We start from the raw sequence: 16,121 nt of genomic DNA on the forward strand, positions 1-16,121 counted from the left end.
ATATATTCAGTTAAGAAAATATATAGACATTTTATTTTGCTTTCCTCACTTTTATGTTAAATGCTAAATCTCACTACAGTATTTTTTTAAAGAATTGTTTTAAACATTAAAAACTAAATATGGTACTGTAATGTTTCAAAAGAGATGGATCCTAAAATAAAATTTTAGTTATGATTTTACGTTTAAGGAATTGATTTCTCAGTGATTTTAATTGCTCCCAAAAAATATTAAAACATTCAGAATTTTGTCAAGAAAACCTCTCATTTTATAGTTCTGCGGGGCTGAAGATGTGATAGTGCATTCACTAGATGACAAAATGTGATTAAAGCTAGATCTCTCATCCTTTGCAGATATTTAATCTAGCTTTTGGTAGACTTGCTAGAGCATGGGGATATAAAATTTGCTTGGAAGCACATGTAATCTTGAACCTAAATAAACTGGGAAAATCTGTGGATAGAATATGCCTCCAGACAAGCATTTCATAGTGATGGTGCCACTGATAAATATTATGAGGAAACAGAATTTTAAACTTAAGTTTACTCAGAAGTGAACAAATGTATGTGGACATAATATCCATATAAGTTTTATTATTTTCTTCAAAGTATGTATAAATACAACCCAAACATAAATATGTGGATTATTTAAGACAGTATAGCTATGAGATAGCTGTTACAGTAACTCAGCAAAAGTAGCTCTACATATATTGTAATTAACCTTCTATCACAATAAAAGTTGCATACTTAACAAAGACATTTAGAATAACTGAAAACATTGTAAAAGCATTCCATACATTTTAGAAAACAATAAATCCAGGTTTAGTTGTTAAGTGATTACATGAATTCTAGTCCTTGTAATTTAATTTAATTTAATTTAATTTATGTTTCAGCTTTCAACAAAGAATGATGTTTGGTGTGATTAATAATCAGATCTCCACTACTTCATTTGTGGAAGAAGAGGGGGTTTATCTGTGCAACTCTGGAATGATATCAGTGGGACAACTTTAGATGCAGTGGCCCTGCTTTTTCTTGTTGCAATGACCTGAAAATATTGAGGAATGTCAAACTAGGCTTTTGTGGATAATTTGTCAGTTTCAATCTCTTCCTCCACCTGTGAAGTAACTGACCTAGTAGCAAGTCAGTTTCAGTTCTCCAGTTCTACAAAACCTAATTTCTTGCACAATCACATGCAAGACTGTCTCCTTACTCCTTAGAACTGTTCTACCAAAGTATCTTCCTGTTTGTGTCTATTGCCCATTCAAAATTAGAATATATTTAGCACTGTTTAATTAAATTAAACACTTGTAGAAATTTTTTTTATGATTGGGAGCAATCTCATATGTTTATTTCACATTGTTCTGAAATTGTCAGATGCCCAGATGGGATGTGGGAGGAAGGCCAGACAAGCCAACCTACTGAAGTTCAGACAGAGTCTGCAAATAACATAACTGCACAATATTGTCAGACCCCATATATGCTGCAGTGCCATAATTAGTGGGTGTTTTCCTACTGGTTGGTGACCTAAGGGACACAGTAGCAAAGCTAGGGGAGAAAACCCACTGTCTTTCCTGCAGTGACTGGTGAACCTGCAAATCAGGACTACATGATTCTGCATGGAGTTGCAACAGAGGCAGAAGAGGGATTGATGTAGACAGTCCATTTTATGCTGACATTCTTTTGTGCTGACACATAAAGGGATAGATTTTGCTTTGTCAATAATAAGAAAATGGCCATACTAATAATTTGCAATAATATATTCCTTAGTCCATTAACCTTCTATATTTATTTGAAATAATAACTAGATTTCCCAAAATGTGAAAAATGCATTGATGCAGTGTGATTAAATGGCACTGGTGGCAGATGAGTTTTTAATCTGTGCGGGTCCTGTCCTCTTAAATTCAGAGACCTTCCCCTTTTGGTAAATCCAGTGGTAAAGCAAGGAATTCTGATTTAAAACTTGAACTTTAAACCATGAGTCTACATGGCATTTGGTGTGAATATCCCTCCAAAAACAAATGGATCCAAATATGCCCAAAAATCAGAGGAATAGAATGCCAATAACTAGCCTATTGTTATATGCACCCTCAGTTTCCAAAGTAGTTGTTTGTTTGTTCATTTAATAAGCAATCTAATTATGCCTCTTTTAAAGAGGATGATACTGTTCCTCTTTCAAGGAGCCTTTATAATCTTCTGAATCCAGCTGGAAATTCTTCTGTTAGATAAGTCATGAAAGGCAAGAGGATATATACATGGTTGACCTAGTGCTTTGAATAGCTGGTCAAGTGCTTTATCCATATCTTAAGATAAGGAGTGTGCAACCTTTTGGTAGCCATGCCTCATATTTGGGAAGGCAAAAATCCATAGTGATTAGTGACAATGCAAAGTACTGTAGTTGGGTATGGGATTTTCTATTTTTCCTATAAGCATGCAGAGATATCTAAGAAGATACATTTTTATTTTTACCTGTGTTGTGTCCATTTTAGGGATAAAACTATAGTTGTTATGTTGTTCCCAGCTCAAAACAGCAATAACTTGTTCCTTCAATTTCAAAAATCGCAGAGGGAACTCCAAAGGCCACAAAAGGTTGTTCAGAGGCAATGGACTGATGGTGGGATTGTGGATTGCTCACCCTTATTGAAGCCCTAAGACTTCAGTAATTAAAACTCATCCTATAAAATAGAACAAAAGTACACTTGTAGAAATTTTTTTTATGATTGGGAGCAATCTCATATGTTTCTTTATTTCACATTGTTCTGAAATCTGTAAAATACCAAGCACCAGTTAATACATTGGTCAAACACCTCTCGTTTTTTTTTCTTTCGTCATCTTTTTTTCTTTTCGTCATATTGTGATACTGTGAGGTACTAAAGATTAAAAAAAGAGCATCATTCAGATTCTTATGTGAATAGAGGATTTATGATTCCATTTCCATGCCTGGTACAGAAGATCAACACTTTATACAGGTCTATGTGAATAAGCCCTACAATATTAATTTTAATATAGCGTGAAGCCAGCAGCCAGCAGCATGTGTCTAATGGCAGTAAAACTTTTCCTAACACTGTGCAAAATAAAATATTTTAATTATTTTTATTTGATTTCATTTTGTTAATGTATTATACAATAAGCTGGTGAAAGTGGCTTTGAATGCAATGAATTAAATCTACTATGAACAAATAGTGACGTCTTGGTACTTACAAACAAATGAAGAAGCTTGCACAGTGGATTTTTTCAATCTATAACTTAGATAAATTTGCTGTCCACCATTTGTGGATGTGAATTTGTAGGAAATAATTAAAATATAAAGAGGAAGAGCTAATTTTAGGATTAAAACTGAAAGCAGTTTACAAAACATAAGCTTTAGGGAACTGGGAAAGCCATGAAACAAACATAAGACAGAATGAAGTTTTCTGTTATAAAGATCTGTTGCTAGTGATGACTCAGTACTCTAACTTTAAAAAATTAGTTTTATCCACTGGCTTATGTTCTAATATGAAACGTATAGGTTGAAAGGTGCAGAAAAAGTAATAAAATGTGAATCTCTTCTATTTCTCATTAAATGAGAGCGTCGGCAACAGAGAGAGTTGGCTGTGGCAAATTGTTTTACTTAGCACCAAGGGAGAGTGTGCTTTATAGAGTTTCAGTGGCACAGCTCAAAGCTTGTATCTCAGAAGTTTCCATTTATATAGTCACAGGACACATTCAACAGCAAATTAACATATATTTGAGCAAATATAGCTCAGCAGCGTTACGTCAAAGACTTGCACACACTTGCAGTCATGGACACTTTTGAAAAGTTCCTTGCACACGTGCACAATATAAGTATACTTTCTCAAAACTGATTTAAGTCCACTTCTAGGCACTCTTGTGGCTAAGACTGTTACAAAGCACATAAAATTAACTCGAGTTCAACTCTGGACAAACTTATTCAAAATAAAATAATTATTGCTAATTCTTATTCTTGCTTCCACAAAACATCATCCATGTATCTTTTAATTTATAAACATGGAACCCTGCATTGGAAAAGACAGCCAGAGCATGGGCAAAAAAGTGCCACTTTTATAATTTATATATAATTTATATGCATTTATATAATTACTTCAAACTCCCAGAGAAGTTCATCCTAATTATATTCTGGCTGGAGAACATATTTGGACTGGCTTAGTCTCTTGCTTATTTGTAAAAAGAGAAAGGCAGGTTGAAGCCAGATCAATGTGATCCAAGAGGAAAGTGGTGTTTTGTATCAGAAAACACAATGAACATTTATGAACATTTGAATTTGTACAGAGGAAGAACCTAAGGGAGGTTGGCAACCGAAGGCCCTCCAATTGGCCTGCTGCAGGATAGGCCCTACCACCAACATCTGTCTATGGGGCTCTGTATGTCCATGGCCATTTGCAGTTTGGTTGCTTGAGAAAAGAGAGCTTTGTTCAGCAGCCTTTTTTTCCCCCCAGCAGGGGGAATATCAACTTTGTGGAAAACTTTCCCTCATGGAACTGCACTGGCAATGGTTCCCACAGTACCTGCCTATCAAATGCTCTGGCTAAACTGATCATCAGGCTTGCTGTAGACTAGACTGGTACTTAAGTGTAATGGACTGTGAGAATAATCTTGGGAGATAGGAGAAAGAGCCGCAGACTAGGCAACAGTCTGACAAGAGAGATCTCTGCCCACAAAAGGAATTGGGGTGGAGAAAGCATCTCAGAAGAGACCCTCTCTAGTTCTCTGAAAAGTAAAGGCAAGGAAGGAGAGAAATGCTTTCAGACCAAGATTTGGCTACTCTTACCTTACAATAAAGGTAGTGTTAGTGCTCACAGTTTTGGTTTCCTGCCTGGACTACCTGAAAGGCTGACATCAAGATTGGGATGCTCCCAGGATAGCTGATTTGCTCTTTGCACAAACCAGACAGGATTGGGGTTTCTTCTCTGGCTCTTGGGAGTCCATGGCATGGCTTGTGAAATCATAGCTCATTCAGGATCGCTCTCTGAATAGCTTCTCTTCCTCCTCTGAGTGACTGTAGAATATTTTTCTCTTTTCAAAAGGATTTGGTCCCCAATTCAGGAGCTTCAGCCCTCCAGCAGCAGCAACCGTTATGTGCAGGAAGCAACTCTACTGGCCCCATTCTGGAGATGGAGCAAGAGGAACACCCTAGGAACAGAAGTTTTTCAAGTGACATACTTCTGTCCTGTTTCAAGGATGGAAGTGTGCAGAAGACCTCCTGTCTTCATCAGCCCTGGATGAAAGAGAGGTGGTCCAAATATTATCATTCCCCTCAAATCCACATGCCCCCAGTCCTGCTGGCCTTCAGGAAAGCCATGAAGACCTGGCTCTATCAGAAGGCCCTGGGGCAGGGCGATTTGTAATTCTACTTGATGAATGTCATACAGTATTGTTTGTTCCCTGACAGAAGGTGTTAATAGTTTTGACTGTTGTTGTAGATGTTTTCCTTCTGTTTAAATTGTTTTTTATCCTGGCTAGGGTTGATTCAGTAACTGAGCCAGCTAATAACCCATGCAATGAAATAAATAAATCAATAAATTAGTGATACTTTTGACCAAATCTCCACATTAATCCTCTTAGCTGTTTTATTATATGTGTGTTCTATTAATCCCTGTGGAAAAAAGAACAGACCCCAAAAGTTGGCAACAAAGAAAGTCTCCCTTCGCAACACTGTTCTTATGGAACTGGCCACCTAAACAAAAGCAGAGCAACTACAAGCACTATTATTCATACATACTTTGGCGACCCACTTAGTGAGGAAACTGTGGTTGATGCTATCAAAATCTGCTAAGAATAGAGACCACAATTCACCCTCCCTGTCCCACTCCATCTACTTCCTCTCAGCAAAGGTCCTGCCATTGTCAAAACAGACTTGGTTTAATCTAGAAAATCTCCATAGTCCAAGTATGGCAAGAACCAATTAGCAATCATTAGTGTAAATACAAGACAGTTATATTTCTGTACATAATGCTACTTACTGTAGATGTTTTGTTTTACTGATGAGATCTGACATCCTAAACCACTGAAGTTCATGAAATTTAATTTTAGGTTTGGATTTCAAAGTTACTGCAAATTGAAAAAAAATCAAAATTAGTCCACTTGCCAGTATAAATTACAGGACAGTGCTTATACTCTCTCAGTAGTTAAGACTTCCATACAAGATAGGAAGAATTATACAAGGGAATGTAAGAAAAGGAATAATTCAGTGGTGAAACTGACTCATCACTAGGCTCTGCCTTCAGCTTGAAGCTATTTGCTTGATTCATTTCCGGTTGTCTCTGTTCATTAACAACGGAACTAAAGAAAAGTGAAATAAAAGACAAACAGAAGTTGTCAAACGGAATAGCCTTAAAACATTTTGGCTGACATATAAAATACTTTGGCTCATTGTGTAGTTAAAAGAGCAGTCCAGAATGACAGAAAAAAAACTGATCTTTGGTGTTTTATTACTTCTGAAGCTGCCAGTTTGCTGTTGTTTTTATAGCCAAAATACCTTACCGGATATTGAAAATGCAGAGTTTATTGAAGAATGTGTCAGAGTGCATAACAGATTCCGATCCAGTGTGGATCCACCAGCTAGCGACATGAAGCGGATGGTAAGCAAATCATCATAATCTGTAGCAATGGAAGATGTAAAATTGCTTTAATTCATGCTTCCTGCAGGTTTACAATTGCTTAAACTTTTCTAGTTCTTTTAAGAGGGTTCTGCTATGCTGAAGCTAATTCTCAGACAAGGTTCTGAACTGTTTCTGTTTCTTTTGGGGCTTTGGAAATTTTGAGAGCATATAGTAAACATCAGCTCTAAATGGAAGCTGTGAGGCCTCCCACCTTTGGCAACACAGTTGCTATGGGATACACAGCTAGTCACAAAATACCACTTATACTTTAACCCTTTAGGTTCTTTTTGTCATCCTAATATATGGTGATCTCTTTTCTGAGCAGATGGGCACATTTTCAAACAAAGAACCCATCATTTTTCCCCTACACATGTCTCTAGGATCCAAGATCTTCTGCTTTGTGGCATGTCAACTTCAAAAAAAAAAAAAGAAATTAAATTATATAATTTAAAAAGTATTTAAAAAATTAGATGGGACAGAAAGCCCAAAGGGTACCACAATACCATGCTGCTGTTCCTTGGTACTTCTGTCAAATGTTATGCTCCCTGGTCTTCTTAATATTAATATTGATGCAAAAAGAGCCATCTTTCTGGGAGGAACAAATCTGGTATTACATCAAGGCCATGTTCTCATATCATGTCACTAAGCTCACCAATGATTTGGGCAGCATACAATCACAATAAATAGGTCAAAAGTTGTAGTTTGGGGAACAGGTCTTCACCCACTTTCTCCAAGAAATGTTACTAGTATCCCATGAACCCTGGCACCGGGAACATGTTGCCAAGGCTTCATGATATCACAAGCCACTCAATGTTTGTAGCGGTAGCCACTCAATGTTTGGGGTGTATGTTCCATTCTGCCAGGCCTGGTCAGGGAGTTCTGTAATAAATACTGTATATCAGCTCTTTGTCCTAGCTCTTTCTTGGTGGTCTACATAGGCAAAATGGGACAATTGCCTTGGTTTTAGTTGTTCCAGTTCTACCCAGGTGACTGGCTAGAGTCAATTTAATCCAATGTAAGGCTGAATCTTCTGTGGGCTAAATCTAAGCCATGAGCGATTACTTGACTTGATCCAGTTAAGCACTATATTGAAAGAGAAACTACACACATGCTTGATCTTAGCCAAAAGGCTGAGAACCAATGCAAACAGGGATTACATATGTGTCCCATTTAATGTGACCAGCTATTGAGGGCAGATTTTAAATAGCAGCTGTGAGAAGAATGTCACAATCAGTATGATACAAAATGAACAAGGTACCATGATCCCAACAAGACCCCCTTCCCCCTAACAGGCTGCTACTTTTCAAAGAAGGAAAGATTCTACTTGGGACGCAACATCTTCAAGGAACAATTAGTATTGGGATTATGATGCCTCAGGGGAGGGACTAACACCTGTCCAATGTGCTGCAATCCAAATGGTGAATATAATTAACTAAACAAATCAACATAAATACATGTGAATAGGTAGATCACTTCTTTCTCTTCTTCTTCAGTGCCCATCCATGACTGAATCTGAATCCTGTCGCATCACCATCATCAATATGTTCTGTTCTGTTTTTATCTAAAGCTTTAGCTTTCAATATGTGTCCCATATGATATTGTTTCCCCAGTCTACAGTATGTGGATCATGCTATAGTTCCCGAATTTCCAATTTTCATCAATGAATCAAAAGCATAGGTATATAAATAATATTTATGCCTTTCCCGAGTTTGCTTCAAAACTAGTATGTCAGTTTGAGTTCATGGATTACATAATTATTTGTTTGATTTTGGCTTAGTGTATTTGCAAATCCCATCAAATGTAGCTTATTCAATAACATATGGTACAGTGCAATGCATAAAGAAGTCAAATTTTCACTTTTTGCATATCTATATAGATAATTATATTCATATTCATACTGACAAGTCAGGAACAAGTAGGCAGCTAGTTAGCTTACAAAACAAAATGTAATGCCAGTGCAGGAGGCATTGAATGGTTTATACCTTCCTCAATCTGCAGCAGAAATGAACTGAAGGATACAAATTATATACAAATCCATGTTTCAGGGTCAGATGGGGGAATTACTTTATAAAAGGCAATTGCATTATTTTTTAAAATAATCCAGGAATACCAAATCAAGTGATCATAGTATATTATTATGCTTCTGTAGAGCTGGGACCACGATCTTGCAAAGACTGCTCTTGGCTGGGCAAAGATGTGCATATTTGATCATAATCCTGATCTCCAATCACCAGGGAAGGCCCACCCAAACTTCACAAATGTTGGAGAAAATATTTGGACTGGAACCCTTTCGTATTTTAATGTGACTAAAGCCCTCACTCATTGGTACAATGAAGTCCAATATTACAATTATGCTACTCGAAACTGTAAACAAGTATGTGGACATTATACTCAGGTAAGTCATTAATTATACTGTACCTTGCATTATGACTTCTAAAAAGTCAATAAAACACCTGCTTCAGATTTTGACTCAGTGGTCAATAAATCAGCTCCTACTCCCACATTTGCAGGCTAAGGATGATAATAGTGATCCTGCTGAAGAGGATTGTTTATGTAACATATTGGTATCACTATGGCCCTTTTGTCATGGGTAAATGCCAAGTGTCTTTATAAAACTGAAAACTTTCTCATCGGAAGCATCAGATGATAGATAAAAGTACTGAAGTCTTAAATGTTGAGCTGAGAAGGAAATAGCAGCTGGCAGTTATTCAAAAGAAACTGGACTAATGCAGCTAGTTTACAGCTTCCAAATTGCTTGATTCCATTTGGCAAGCCTGACATACTTTAAAATTTCCTAGCAAAAGTGCCCAACATGTTAAGGCACCTGTTGAGCCACCACAAATCCCATCACACTGATGCCAACTTTTTAAAAATAATTCCCATTTTCCATGGCCTAATGGCTTTGTGCCTTACTTATCCCTATTGGTGTTTGCTGTGGCACTGCTATCGAATCCATTCTCAGGATAAGCTTAACAGCAACCCACTACCTACTCTTGCATCCATTTTATTTAATAACTGGATAAAAAAAATGTCCTTCATGTCCCTTGTATCACTATGCTTGGAATAGAGGAAAGGCTACTTCTCCTTATTAAGCCAATGAAGCCAAATATCTAGAGAAAAGAATGTGTTGGAAGAATGGAAATATAAGAAAACAAGAGAAGGCAACAATCTCACAAACAGATTTCTAAATAAAACTAATGCAGTCAACAAAGCTAATTATATACCTCTTGGCATAAAATCTTGGGTATGTTAAGGGGTTTTTGCAAGAGTATCATTTGAGAGAGGTCCTCTGGGCCTCCAACCTGAATATTGATAGGCTGGCCACTAGCCTACCTCTCTTTTCTCTACTCCTTAGATGTATAGAATGACCAGCAGAACTAGAAGCCAGCCTTTTTGGGAAGATGGATTGTTGCTTTGCCCAATCACGGAAAATGCTCCATCTGTGATACCTTGGGTCTAGCCAGCAAATCAGAAATCATCCATTTTCTAATGATCCTTGGTGGAATGATAAAGTCACAGTCAAGTTTTCATCAGTTGTTTTTATTACATAAGTGGGTTTAGGAGGAGCATTGGGAGCAAACAGAAGTTGAATCTCATTTATTCAGACCTCTCAGCATGGGGACAACTTCCCAGATGCATAAGGAAACTCTTGTGTCATAATAAACCTAGAGATTTATCACACAAAACTTAAAATACCTGACAGTTCATTCTGACCCAGTTTTATTAGTATTCAGATATGAGAGATTAACAGAAAGTGGAATTTTCAAAATAAACTCACAATCTAAGTCATTATGCACCTGTTTGAAATAAAGCTGATATGAAAAAAACAGGAGCAATGAGCTTGGTCAGGCAAAACAGGTAGTATTTCGTATAAGTTTGTTCAGGCTACATCAATACTTTAGCTGTCAGTGATTGATTCAGTGTGCCTGCAAATAAACTACTTGTTCCTTCATCTGTTTTGAACATTAACATTAAATGTTTTTCATCACCGTCATCATCAAAGCAAATGCTACAATTCACATAGCAGTTTCTTCTTTTTAGCACAACTGCTGGCTAAGTTATAGTATACACTAAATTTACCACAGAATATGCCAATTTATTTTCAGATGGTTTGGGCAACAACGTACAAAGTTGGCTGTGCTGTTCACTTTTGTCCTAGAGTACAAGGCTTTACTGGACCTAACGCTGCACACTTCATTTGCGACTATGGACCTGGGTAAGCTTTTTCAATTGCAGTTTGTATAAGAAATCATCTTAGGAAGGAAAATCTCTAACTCCTTTAGGAATTGAGAAACTGGTACCCTATGTGTGTACTCAAACCCATTCACTCCTCTTTGATATGGAAGAATTATAGCTCAAGATTAAAATCCATAGTAAAAGCAAACATTCAGTTCTATCACCAGAATGCAGACTTACTGTAGCTTTGGTAGTCATGTGCCAAATATATGCATACCAGATTACTCTAATTATATGGAATGGTTTAAATTATGATGAAAACTATCCTACAGAATATTCAGATTCCTTTTAAAGTGCTGGGGCAATTTTTAAAATCCTAAATAATTTAGGCTAACCTTTCCCACCTTTCAGATATGTAAACTATAACTCTTAAGAGTTCCAAACCAGCATGGTTAATATTATCTAAAGGAAGGCCTCACAATGGGCCATTCCTGTAGGATTGGTTAATGCCAGGGACAAAAGTATTGCAAGCAGTGTCTGTGCATCTGTGTAATCCTATTAGAGGATGAACCAAAGTGCTCTTTTTCGCTGCCCATAATCCTTAGGCTGTGAAGATCTTTTTTATAAGCTTTTCAAAGAGTTACTTCTCAGCTGAGTTTCATCATTTTATCTTGGTGGATTCAATTATTTGATACTGCTAAGATTCTAATTTTTTACTATTGTATTGTTACAGGGTGAGGGACTAAGGGACCCTGGGGAGAGTTTTTTTTAAAAAGGCAGGGTAGAAATATTGCTGAAACAAAGGCAGGGACAATAGGATATACCTGTAGTGACACGGCTGAGCTTGTAGGATGAAAAGCAGGTCCTAATCCTCTTCTCCTAAGTCCTCTGATTTTTACAACTCTTGGCCCTGCCTTAGTGACTTATTATTATAGTTATTATACTTTCTTGGAAAAGACCTTTACCTGGTATTCACCTTTTTAATCCCATCATGTGAGAGAGATAGGTCCCACATGGCTTGTGGCCTTACTTGGCAGTAAAAAAAAAAAAGTGGAAATAAAAGAAATTCTATAATGTTACCTCCTGGCCCTAGGAGGTTTTCAGATATGTGGCTAAGGGTAGTAGCTTTCCACACTTTGGGGGAATAAGATCAGTAGTACAAGGTATAATTTATAGTCAGGTTTATTAAAATTAAGAAAGAAGAAAATATAAAACCTCCTTTGTAACTTTATGTAGAACCAAAAAAAATAAATAAATCAGTGTTGGAGAAAACATATAATAGTCTAAAATCAGCATCTCTCATAAAATCCATCATGGAGAATATACACCTGGGACAGATTCAGGATGGGTGGGAACTGCTACAGAAAGAGTCCAACATAGAATAATTTAACTTGCATAAACACAATCAACTTCAGATACAATAGTTATGGAGAAGCCTATGGGTCCTCTCCCCTCTTGTGAATCCCATCACTCCCTGTGGTTCACGGAAGAGTTAAGGGAGATGAAACGAGAAAAGAGACATCTAGAGTGTCGCTGGTGTTCAATAACAGATGAATTCGACCAAACACACATTAGAGCTGCTATTAAGGCCTACCTTGTGGTAGTAAGAGCAGTGAAGTGTCAGTACTTCTTCCTTATTGCATCAGTGGATAGCTGTCCCATGGCCCTGTTTCGGATGACGTTTGGCCTCTCGGGTAGAGAGGGCTTGGAGAGCCCTTTGCAGGGGCATGCAGGAGAATGTATTCAACATCTGTCAGACGGAGTCACTTGAATACACTCACAGTTGGATGCTGGCCTTGTTGCAGGTCTGGGGGGATGCCTGGGGAGGAGTCTTGCCCGGTTATCTGGGAATGTTTTGAACACGTTGGGTGTAAGGAATTGGACAGGATCCTTAGGAGCGTGAGCTCAGCTACCTGCCCTTTAGATCCATGCCCCTCCTGGCTTGTTAAAGCAGCCCGGGGGGTGTTGTGTGAGTGAGTTCTAGCATTGGTGAATTCATCTTTGAGTGATGGGTTGTTCCTTTATCTGTTAAGGAGGCCTTGGTTCACCCCGTCTTCAAGAAGCCATCACTGGACCCCACTATACTGGACAATTCCTGTCCAGTATTTAATCTCCCCTTTTTGAGGAAGGTAGTTGAGAAGGTAGTTGCACAACAGCTTCAGAGGACCTTGGATGAAGTGGATTATCTGGATCCCTTTCAGTCGGGATTTAGACCCAGGTATGGGATGGAAACAGCATTGGTTGCACTTTTGGATGATCTCTGGTGAGGACAGGATGGAGGGTGTGCATCCATCCTCGACCTCTCTGTGGCTTTCAATACCATCAACCATGGTTTCCTTCTGGATCAACTCAGAGGATTAGGGGTGAGCAGCACTGTGTTGTGCTGGTTCTCCTTTGTCCAGGGTCAATTGCAGTCTGCGGTTTTTTGGGGGGGGGGAGAGATGTGTGGGGTGCTGTAGGGTACGGTGCTGTCTCTGCTCCTATTCAGCATCTATATGAGACTGCTGGGTGAACTCATCTGTTGTCATGGGGTGACATATCATCAGTAGGCTGATGATACCCAATTATACATCTCTGCCCCTGGAGAATTAAGCAATGCTGTGGACATCTTATCCCAGTGCCTGAAGGCTGTGAGAGTCTGGATGGGGAACAACAGGCTTCAACTGAACCCTGGCTCTGGGCTTTGGGGCTACCAGTTTTAGGACTATGCCATCTTTGGTGCTGGCTGGGGTTGCACTCCCCCAAACACATTTGGTGCGCAAACTGGAGGTCCTCCTGGACTCACAACTCCTACTTAAAGAGCAGGTGGCAGTCATGGCTAGTGGACTACTGTAATGCACTCTACATGGGGCTGCCCTTGAAGACTATCCAGAAGCTTCAGCTGGTGTAAAATGCAGCAGTGTAGGCAGCTATGTGTGTTTCTAGAACAATACATATTACGTCTCTGCTCTGTGAGCTGCATTAGTTGCCAGTTTGCTTCCAGGTCCATTCAAGGTGCTGGTTTTGACCTTTAAAGCCCTAGCCCAGGGAACTCCAGGAGACCATGCAGATTCAATCCAGCAAGGTTTATTAGCTACAACCTCTATCAAGAATCTTCCCAGACTGGAACTAGTTCCCAGGGTCAGTCAGTAAACACAGCCTGCATTCCTCAGGGAGGTGCCAGGCTCATCCTCTTATCTCTTCCCCGTGCTTCGGGAGACGAAAGAGGATTCTTCACTCCCCGACTCTGGCCTCCATAATTCCATTCCATCACAGGGACTGCTTCTCTCTGATTATATCTGCCCATCCCATCAGATCCGGCAGAAGAGGCATGCTATGGGCCCTGTCTGCTAGGGAGCTACATTTGGCAGGTCCCAGGAGGCGGGCCTTCTCTGCCATGGTGTCCACTTTATGAAACATCCTCCCCCGAAGTGAGGCTGGGTCCATTCCTATTGATTTTCTGGAAGTCCTTCAAGACCTGGTTATGCCATCAGGCTTGGGGACAGCAGGGGACTGGTAAGATACTGAGGTGGCTTCATTGTTATTAGCATCCATTCTCTCTGAGCTTTTATTTTTAAATTTTTTAATAATTGTTTTTTATATACTAATTTAGAGTCTTATACACCACCTAGTCACTTTTTCATGAGATGGGCGGCCATATGAATTTGCCAAATAAATACCAGAAATAAAATGGGACAAACATAGCAAAAAATAAAGCAAAACGTCCTGAGGCAGCATTTTATTTAACTATTCTGTATTAATCTTTGTTCACTTGTTACCTGGGAGCTCAGGCCATGGTTTAGCTGAGTGTGTAAATTTCTCAATGTCTCATTTAATGGATATTATTTTGATAATGATGGGGACGCGGTGGCGCAGCGGCTTAATGACACTGAAAGTTGCCGGCCAGAAATGGTCGACGCTTCAGCGGTTCAAGTCCAGCCTTCGCGTTAACAGGGTGAGCTCCCGTTTCCTCCCCAGTTCCTGTCAACCCAACAGTTCGAAAACTCATGTGAGTAGATAAATGGGGACTCTCACTCCGGTGGGAGGAAAAATGCTGGCGGTGCCTTGCAAAGGAGTCGGGAGCAGTTGCCAGTAAGCGCAAAAAACCACGCGCGACCAAAAAGGGCGCAAAGCAACGGAAACCCTGCCTCCTGGGCTCGCCAGCTGGGCTCTGCTCTAGGAAGGAGGCTCTGGCAAACCACTTCCATAACACTTGCCTTGAAAACTCCAAGGACTCGTCCAAGCAGTCACTGCAGAGTCAGTAACGACTGAGCGCAGATTAAATTTTTTTTTTGATAATGACAGATCTCACACTGAGGTGGTTACTGATTTTTTAAAATATTAGTCCATTAATTTATTGGTGTTGGGCACACAAAAACTAGAGAATATTTAAATACTATTCCTAATTTAAAAGGAAGGGTTTAAAACAAAGCTGATATTCCATCTCCCTTTTACGTAAGGTGGGAATGGTAAGGGAATGTAAAGGAAAAGGCTGGTATAGAAGAAGGGAATTCATTGCACCTTAGAGTATTATTGAATGTTCAATAACCACTTTTGGCCTTTTATAAATTGGACGGTCACAGCAATCAAAATCCAAGGTTCTATCACTAAATCAAACTGAGATAATTTGGAAATAGTAAAGAATACTGGCAAGTAAGTTTCCAGCTTGAATTTCAAGAGTCCACATCACTGATTTGAAGCTCAGAAGTCTCCTGTTGTATTTGGCTGAGCTACAGTTCCTAGTAACACCATTCTGCAGTTTTAATGCCCACTACATAGTAAAAATTATTCCAGACAATAATTCAGTTAAAGTACTGAATTAGAAGAGGAACAGTGGTTCAACCTTGCCTCTTGTCTCTGCATCAAGTGAGCTGACAAAATTATTGTTTTGCAGTGGGAATTATCCAAGACAGCCATATAAATCAGGAGTAGCATGCAGTGAATGTCATGGAGAGCCTTGCGTAGACAGACTTTGTGGTAAGTAAAAGGACTACTATACTTTCTCTTCCTCTCCTGTCACATTCTGCAAGTCAGGATTTTTTTAAAAAACCTTTTCAAAACAGAACTTCCATGAATGAAATAACAATCTTTAATTAACTAAAAGTCCTAAACTTACACGAGTTTCTTATGTTTATAGTGATTTGACATTAATGTAGATGCAACTGTAAATAATGTTTTTTAATTTATTTGTAGGTAAAGTATGGATGAAGCCACATTGTGATCTGTACTGCATCATCATTCTAGTCCTGAGAACATCTTCATTTTTAATTACTTTTGTAGTTGTCTTTGTTCTGAAGCAACATTATCCCAGCCTATTTATGTATAAGTAAACTGGAACAAAAAATAAGCACTTTTG

At 38.8% G+C, this 16,121-nt stretch overlaps 1 protein-coding gene and 1 long non-coding RNA gene across 2 annotated transcripts; one reads left to right on the top strand and one right to left on the bottom strand.

The window, feature by feature from the left end:
• Positions 1–525: 525 nt before the first annotated feature.
• On the bottom strand, positions 526–6,290 carry LOC148215914 (uncharacterized). Its single transcript, XR_015796419.1, has 4 exons — positions 5,972–6,290; positions 4,780–5,226; positions 2,460–2,665; positions 526–1,038 (listed from the first exon to the last, which is right to left on the bottom strand). It is a non-coding gene; the product is annotated as an uncharacterized LOC148215914 (long non-coding RNA).
• A 98-nt stretch (positions 6,291–6,388) lies between these two features.
• Positions 6,389–16,095, top strand: LOC103061176 (glioma pathogenesis-related protein 1). Its single transcript, XM_007445120.3, has 5 exons — positions 6,389–6,589; positions 8,760–9,005; positions 10,717–10,826; positions 15,660–15,742; positions 15,959–16,095. The coding sequence occupies exons 1-5, from the start codon at positions 6,407–6,409 to the stop codon at positions 16,093–16,095; spliced, it is 759 nt and encodes a 252-aa protein (XP_007445182.1). The 5' UTR covers positions 6,389–6,406.
• Positions 16,096–16,121: the final 26 nt, after the last annotated feature.

This window comes from Python bivittatus, unplaced genomic scaffold (genome assembly GCF_059951505.1).
Source record: "Python bivittatus isolate LINGU-HERP-01145 unplaced genomic scaffold, Pbiv_v1 ctg000330_np1212, whole genome shotgun sequence".
Classification (NCBI taxonomy): Eukaryota; Metazoa; Chordata; class Lepidosauria; order Squamata; family Pythonidae; genus Python; species Python bivittatus.

Excerpts from the sequence above, each read along its gene's own strand:
- LOC103061176 (XM_007445120.3), top strand. The coding sequence starts at position 6,407 with ATGACAGAAAAAAAACTGATCTTTGGTGTTTTATTACTTCTGAAGCTG. Across the intron at positions 9,006-10,716 it reads TATGTGGACATTATACTCAG|ATGGTTTGGGCAACAACGTA; the intron begins GTAAGTCATTAA and ends ATTTATTTTCAG. Across the intron at positions 15,743-15,958 it reads TTGCGTAGACAGACTTTGTG|GTAAAGTATGGATGAAGCCA; the intron begins GTAAGTAAAAGG and ends ATTTATTTGTAG.